Source organism: Orycteropus afer, unplaced genomic scaffold (genome assembly GCF_000298275.1).
Source record: "Orycteropus afer afer isolate SDZICR_OR568_19922 unplaced genomic scaffold, OryAfe1.0 scaffold00002, whole genome shotgun sequence".
Taxonomy (NCBI): Eukaryota; Metazoa; Chordata; class Mammalia; order Tubulidentata; family Orycteropodidae; genus Orycteropus; species Orycteropus afer.
Window position 1 is genome coordinate 34,766,355 of NW_006921589.1, and position 8,394 is coordinate 34,774,748.

Below are 8,394 nucleotides of genomic sequence, written 5' to 3' on the forward strand. Positions count from 1 at the left end.
GCGCACCTTAGTCCTCAATGAGATATCCTTGCTCCTCAGCACTTGAAACAGTTCCTTCGCAGTTGACTTTCCCAATGCTACATGTCGTCTAATGTCCTGACTGCTGCTTCCGTTGGCATCTTTAGTTGCTCTCTAATAATTGGAGGGAGGGTTATAGTCATGGCTCCTTCTTGAATCTGGTGAGGGTCTCCTCTCAGCTTTGACTGTCACCCAGGCTCTCCTAAGCTGACCAGCTAGCCTAGAGCCCCTTGTCATATATTTGATGAGGGCTCCCAGGAGTGATATTTGAACTGTCAGCATGGCCAGTGATGATGGGAAGGGATGCAGTTTCTGGGCAGGATCCTGGAGGCACTCACGCTGTGCCAGGTGTGGACCTTTTTATTGCTGGATGGTGGTCAGGATGTGTGTCCTGGAGTAGATCCTGGTCCTGGATGAAGTACTTGGATAGCAATTACTTTTTAGCAGGCAGCTGCAAATCTGTTTTAGGGGCAGCCTAGGGAAAAGCTGTTCTGGACAGTTGTTGTTGTTGTGTGCCGTCAAGTCAGACAGACAGTGGGTGCCTGCAATAGAGTGAACAGATAACGAGGAAGGGGAGGCTTCTTCCTTGGCCTGGTTGTCACCAACTCTTGTCTCTTGCTGCTACTCCAGCTCCCCCTATGCCCCGTGCTTAGGACTTAGCTTAGGAAAAGACAGTCATGCCCTCCTCCAAAGCTCTATCTGTCTTACCTGCACACCACTGTCCTAGTGTAATTTACTGGAATCTTTATTCTTTCATTCTCAAATACCTTCTGTAAGGGTCACAAATAAAGTCATATTAGGTAACATTTTAGTGTTCAGTAATACCTTAAAAGCAGTTTGTGTAGCGTGGATTCTAACCCATGGTAACCAACTGTGTCAGAATAGAACTGTGCTCCATAGAGTTTCGATGGCTGACTTTTCAGACGTAGGTCACCAGGCCATTCTTCAGAGGATTTGAACCTCTAATCTTTCAGTTAAGAGCCAATTGTATTCACCATTTGCACCATCCAGGGACTACAATGACCCATTGCTGTGAAATCAATTTTGACTCACAGTAGTGGAAAAGCATGGGGTAGAGCTGCCCCAGTGGGTTTACAAGGCTGTAACCTTCATGGAAGCAGACTTCTGCATCTTACATCTTCCTCCCATGGAGCGGCTGGTAGGTTCAAACCATGGACCTTTTGATTAGCAACTAAGTGCTTAACCATTTAAAATACTAGCTACCCAAGGAGCAAAAGGTAGGTGAGCATAAGAAACACATTTCCCCATGGCCCAGCTCTACCAAGGCCCTTTGGAATCATCTACACTTAGGCCTTTGGTTACTAAGTCCTGGTGCAGAATTCTGCTCTTAAACGAATGATGACATCTATAATCACAGTGAGTAATGTGATGAAGAAAGCATTGGCTTTCATAATAAGCTCAAATCCAGCTTCTCTATTTACTGGCAATGTGACCTTGGAGAGTTCCTTAATCTCTATAAGCCTCGGTTCTCATATCTATAAAATGGACAAAATAATAGTATCTTCCTTATAAATGTGTGAAGTAAAAAATGTCTGTGAAAACTGAACATGTTGCTAAATGGTCATTTTTTTTCTTCCCTATAAAGAGGAGATTTATTGAACTAAAACATAAATTTTAAAAAGGTTATTATAAATGTGTTTCAGTACATAGTTACGGAAAGAAGGAACAACTGCTCCCTGCCAATTTGAACCTCAAATATTTTCCCATGATTTGTCTCATAAATGGAGAAGTGTAAGTTTTGTGACCACATTTTCAGAAATCTGTTTTCTGGTTTCTGATTTGAGCTTCACTAAAGAATGAAAGGGATCATGCTGCCAACCTCATTAGTTCAGTGCTGGGTGGACTGGGATCCAAGTCAGGTGGACAGGACTCGGAAACGGGTGCCTTGGTGTTAGAGTATAGAAGAGCTGGATTGAGGGGAAGCAAACACTTGAATAGCTCAGTCTCATGTTTGCAGTGCCATGAGGATGAAGGGGTTGGACCTGGAGAAGAACTGTAACCTGATATAAAAAGCATATCTGAGTTAAAGAACAAGTGTTAATATTAGCACTACTCCTATTTCTTTTCTGAAGAACCAAAGTGAACATTGTTTCCCAATCTTGTCTTATGGTTGCCTGTGGTTGAGAAAATCTTCAGCTCTACTCTGTCAATACTTGTTTTATGTTTAATTTGAGACACACAACCCATTGGGATTTCTAATTCTCTGCATTTACCCCACAAGATCTGTGGTTTACATAGACAAGTTGAACAAAATCTGCAACTCCCAAGTTAAAATTTTATGATGTCAAAATTAGCACCAAAAATGTTTAAAGGTGATATTTTAAAGATAATATTTAATACTGCTGAAGATGTAGTTAGGCTCACTCATACTGCTGATGGTAGGATAAATTGGTATAAACTTTTTGGAAATGAGTTGGTAATATGTATCCAAAGCTCTAAAAATGTGTATAGCTGCCTTTTAGAAATTTCACTTCTAGTGATAAATCCCAAGGAAATAATAAAAGGTATATGTACAAGTTTATGTTTATGAAAATATTGTTTATGATAGCAAACCATGGAAACAATGTAAATGTTCAGTATTTGGAAATGATTAAAGTCTAGCATATCCAAGGTAAAGATGATTATTGAACAGTTAAGTGTAGTTTAAGAAGAATTTTTAGAGACATGGAAGATTTAATACAATGTAGAAAGAATCTGTAGTTAATTAATTAATGCACCAGATATTTATTAAGCACCAACTGTGTGCCAGACACTGTCATCAGTGGACAAAACAGAATTTAAAAGTGCTTATAGAATTTATATTGTGGTGGGAGATGGTCAGGAGGCATATAATAAACAACAGTTTTAATAATAATAAATAACTGAATAAATAACTGAACTACATAGCATGTTAGAAAATGGTAAATGCTACAGAAAAAAAGAAAAATCAATCAAGACAAGGAGCATCAAGGGTTCTGGGGTGGGGGGCACTGTGATTTTAAATGCGGTAATCTGAAGCAGACCTCATTGTGAAGGCCGTGTTGGAGTAAGAACTTGAGGATGTGAGGCCTGTTAGCCACGTGGAGATGTGGGGAAGAGCTTTAGGCAGAGGGAATAGCAGGTGTCAAGGCTGCAAGGATGCAAAGTACTATAAACGGTATGATCTCAATATTGTAAAATACATATACATATTTATATATTCTTATACAAGGAAGATGTTTTTGAATTCTTATAGCTTCTGATTCATTTTCATAATTTCTCTCACAATGGTTTTGTGATTATTTTTCATCTTCTTCCAGAAGGGTAATTATTAAGATTTATCAGCATTCAATTTTATAAAGTTGAGTTTGAATGCATTCATTCAGATGAGAGTTGATAAAAGATTCAGAGTGTTTTTCTAGAGGATAAGAAGGAAGACATAACACTAACCCATATTCCTTTTCCACTAGTATCTACTGATGATGGTAGTATCTCCTGACAGCCTAGTTTCTCCAAGAAACATGAGAATTATGAGATTTGCCAAGCTTGAGAAGAGTGTCCATCACTGCAGTGTTAGAGCAGCCTCACTGAGAATGACGCCTTGGTCAGTAGGTTCAAAGCAGGTGCTAGTAGCAGGAAACGTCCAAGGAGGAACAGTGAATAGGGGCATGGATAAATGATTAGTTTTTAATATCCCATAAACTAGACTGTAGTTAGAGTTTGAGAAACATAATCAACTGCAATCTTAGTTTACTTTAATTGCACATAATCTCCCTTGAAAAAACATTTATTTATCAAAGAGTAAAATGCTTTCATTTTTGAAGTAATGTCTTTGAAGTAGAATTTATCACACCTCTATCATTAGGGTAGAAAAGGTATTCATCTGATTTTTCAATACATTTGGTTCCAAGCAATAGTGATTTTCCCCCTTATTTTCTAATTTAATGGCTTCATTCATTTTTTTTCTAACATTTTTTTTGGGTTACATCAGTATTTCTCAACATATTTCTCCATTCCTCCCATCAAAACAGACAAACCTCAACATATTGTTGCTCTGTTTATTTCTCTTCCTAAAAAAAATTAAATAGAGATGATTGGTGCTATCAACTTAACATTCACGGTCAACATTCCAGTGACAAATTAATTGACGCAGTTACCCGAGAGGAAGCAAAATCTATAAGGGAACAGGTTTCTGTTTGGAAGTTCCCTGAGAATATTATAAACAGAAGAGGGAAAAAAAAAAGTGAGCTCAGAAATGATTAACACCCTCAGTTAGTGCCAAACACACAAAATCTTTCAAGCCAAATTCCTTTTAAAAGTTTGTAGTTGGCCAGCTTGTGGAGAACATAAGTGAGGGCAAAGCAGTAATAGCTGATACGTTCAGGTCTATAAATAAACACTTTATACGTATATATTTAAAAATTCTAAACATTTATGGGATGCTTTAAACTTTGCTGTCTGATATGTTGTATGAACTGCTTGCATGTATGCATCATTGGTAGAAAAAAAAAAAAAATACCTACCAGGAAAATTCTTTGAACTCTCGTTTCATATGATGCCTTAAGAATTGTAAATAGAGGTAATTGGTACATTTTGGAATTGGGGCTCCCATTTAATTATTTAGTTGCAGAGAGCTGCTGCCGCTTACTTCTCCCTACTGGAAATGAGGAATACAGCAGTGAGTACTTTTCTTGGCATTGAATTACTCACTCACTCCACACCAGTAATTTTAACCTAGTCTTTGAAAAATCATTTCCACTTTCAAAATGAGTCTTATTCTGAGGAACCTATTTTCATTACCTTCTTATGATTGCTATTAAGTCTAGTCGGGATGGGGGAAGTGAAGGTTCAATGTGTAATGAAGTATATAAACAGGAGTTGAGACTTGAAGACTTTGTTTCTGCCTAAACTCAGGAAGGGCATTTGGGAGCAGTCAAGTCACCTGAGGTCCCTCTCACCTGGGCTGGCTTCCCAACATGGTGACATTAATGTGGACTGCTTCTGAATTTCTTCTTCAGGATTGTTTTACTCTGAAGGATTCAAAGTCGGTAAATTGAGGCTCACAGTTCCTTGTGGATTGGGAAAATCTCATAGCCATTTTTGCTGAAAGACAGGTCAGTAGAGAGACGGTAGAGGTGGGCCTTGAGTTCAGCTACGTCGGGACAATTCCCAGCCCCGTGCCACGTGGCTCTCCTTTTGCTTTCTTGTCTGTGGACTCAGCCACATGGGTAAGAGTCCTGCAGTGTCCCTCCATGGCAACACAGGACTTAACCGTTATATATTTTGAGTTTTATGGCCTTAGTCATCAAATGTCCTGTTTCAGCTGTGGTCTCTCTTTAGTGCGTCTTCTAACGAATTTAAAGTATCAATATGTAATGATGGCTAATTGTTTTTAGTGTTCATTACTATTTATAATTTTGAACCTGGGTTCTGAGTCTGTTGCCTTGCTCCGTTACTATAAAGCAAAGACCATATATATGCTAGGATTTTATCTCATTTTACCTTCTTCATGTTTTTATTTCTAATAACCTGTACAGTTCTTGGCACTCAGTAGGTTTTCAGTAAAATCTTTTTTAATGAGGGAGTTGCACATTGGTTGATGAGAATCTCTCTATTTAAACTGGAATGTAATCCTCAGAGTTGAAGCTCTCTCTTCAGGGTATTTGGCATTTATGTGTGCCACCTCAGCTGGCTCTCTCTTCCTACATGTTTTAATATCAGCCACCAAAGAAGAGCATAATATAATAAATACAACTTCTAAAGACATCCCTAAGCAACTGCTGACCCCCTGAAATGAAACTTTTTCTGTGGAGAAAAATATATAGAATCTTTTCACCTTTGATTTATTGAAAAGGATGGTGCCTGGAACTATTTTTTAGAATAATTTAGATCTAAGGGGGAAAAAAATACATGTGTTTCTTCTGAGTGTTGCCTTTTCATTTTTCTAATGGGCTCTTCACTATTGTTTTGTCTGAATGCAGTTTTTTATTTGTGTTATTCCAGACGTGGTCCTACCACAAGCATCTTTAAACCAGACATTAATAGTATAGTTCACAGTCATTACTGCCAGTGCTCAAACACAAATATTGCATTTGTGTTTGCAAAAGCTACACATCAGATGTTAATTAAGTGCATTTGGTTTTTTTCTGCTTACACAATCTGGCATAAAGAGTTTACATCTATATCAGTTCACCATAAGGTCTCTACAATATCTGAATTACCAGCGTGCAGTATATGATAAATACAGTGTTTCCACACAAGAAATGTTACAGAATTGTCAGGAAAACATCAGGCCTGTTATATTTCCCTATGAAATAATGGCAACTGAATCTCAGTTTCTTTTTCTTTTTGATAAAAAAAAAGTAAGAGTAAACACCAATATTTAGAATGATAAATTTTTCATTAAAGAACACATGGAAAGTGAAATCATACCAAAGATTTTTTCCCCTTGTTTTTAGCTTGCTTCAGGGCGTTGTGACAGTTGCGTTGGAATAAAGTTGGAATTTCAGCCTCGCAGTGAGGGGGTTCATGCTGCCACCAGAGCAGCCGAGTGCCAATCCGCGGGAGGCAGGAGCGGAGTGAAACCGCAAACTGAGAAAAAAACTTTCACATCAGGTTTCTAATTTTAGAGCAAAAAATCGAATTACTTTAATTATATGACATTTAACTAGAAATACAATTGGCTGGGATTAATTATCTCTCTTATTTAAAAATTCTTACTAGGTTTAAATTAACATTAAAAAATCAGATTCAACATTTGAATAATGTCAATGGGACTGCTGGATTTCAATGCAGAATTCGGTCATTGCAATTAGATCACCATATTGGTGCTGGCCTTCGGAGGATTAAATGGAGGAAATTGGAAAAACATGAATTTGGGCAAAAAACAAAGTGCTTTTCTTTTCTTCTTTTTTTTTTTTTTTTTTTAAAGGAAGAAATGGGTCATGGCCTCCTAGCCCCTCAGGGAGGTAGTAGTCACACCCTGATTAAGTCAGAAACTTTCCGATTCATTAGCTGTCTCCGTTTATTCACTGTTTGAATAAAATATATCAACACAACAAAATAAAACCATGGTGTAAGTAAAGTTTGAGAGAAGAATTAACACCACCATACAGAGCAAAGGCACAAATGAAAAAGGATTGCCTCTGTGGTTTTGAAAGTGGTTACCTCTTATTTTATTTAAAAGAGCACATAAAAGTTACTGCTTTTAAATTTTATTTTTCTAAGAAATAATTACCTTTAAGTATGCTTTTGAAAGAATTTTGAAAATAGGCTTTCATTTTAATTAATTAGTGTTGGAACAAGTGTATCCTTTATGGAACGCCTGTGCTCAGAGCTTAACAGCGAAGTGACTTTTACCTTTAATATTATCTTAAGCAGTGAGTTCATTTATTCATTCAGGAGTGATCAACTTTGGAAATTGCACTAAAAAGAAGACAGTTATTGGGCACATGATGGTGAAAGATGCTGTGGAACACGCTGGGTGGGAGACTCAGGAAACTCCCATGAATACAGAGATGGGATGAAATGAGCTACACTTGGTAGTAGGGAGAGGGAGGGTCCTGTGACCAAATGAAGGGACTTCAGTTGAAATGACTTGCTCCCCCAAGCTGATCAATTACATGTGATTTTCTGATGCTGCTTGGGCACATCGAAATTAGGACATAGCAAAGCATGACAGACAATGTATGTTTTTAATAGTAGTGCTGACTGTAACCCTGGTGTGTATATAGTTCTCAGCAAAACCAGAGTGTGACCCAGCTATTTTGTTGGATCAGTAATAAAGCTGTTGCCCCTTCTGAGTCAGAGGAGAGTAGCTGTATCAGATTTTAGGAAATGGGCCTGTTTGTAACATTGCCTGTTGAGGGGTGGAGGAAAGAGAAGCCATGCTTGGATGTTTTCCACTAACGAATGACAACATTAGCATTGACAAAAAAATCTCCAATTGTACTCTGTGAAATGTTAAAATTGATATAATTCTCAGAGATATTTAGAGTAAGTGACTGGTATATGAGATTATGGGAGAGAGATGTATTGACTGTTAGGAAATTTAATTTTTATGAAATCAGCATTATAGAGAAATACTGTAATCTGATTCATTCCTGCAGAATTCCCAGTAGGAAGAGGCCCAACCTCGAGAGCTGAAATGCTTCATTATGTACATGTGTGGGAAAAAGATGAAATGTGGTTTCCGTGTACCATTTTCGGTAAAACATCTATTAGTGTGAGAGTAGCCAGGCTCGGGGACAAAGCCCCCAAACCACAGGGATCTAGGGGAAAGGGAACCGACCCCGAAGGTACTGACTGCTCTGATGGGGACTGACGTCGTGAGCAGTAAGTTTGGAAGTAGCAAGGAAAGGCAATGGTAATAAAATAATGTTGAAATGGTAGCTAAGG

At 38.0% G+C, this 8,394-nt stretch overlaps 1 protein-coding gene across 1 annotated transcript in view; it reads left to right on the forward strand.

The window, feature by feature from the left end:
- Window positions 1–6,475, forward strand: part of FTCDNL1 (formiminotransferase cyclodeaminase N-terminal like) — a 36,709-nt gene extending 30,234 nt beyond the window's left edge. Inside the window, exon 4 of the mRNA XM_007936165.2 lies at window positions 6,456–6,475. Coding sequence (XP_007934356.2) covers window positions 6,456–6,475 — 20 coding nt within the window. The remainder of the gene's footprint in view (window positions 1–6,455) is intronic.
- Window positions 6,476–8,394: the final 1,919 nt, after the last annotated feature.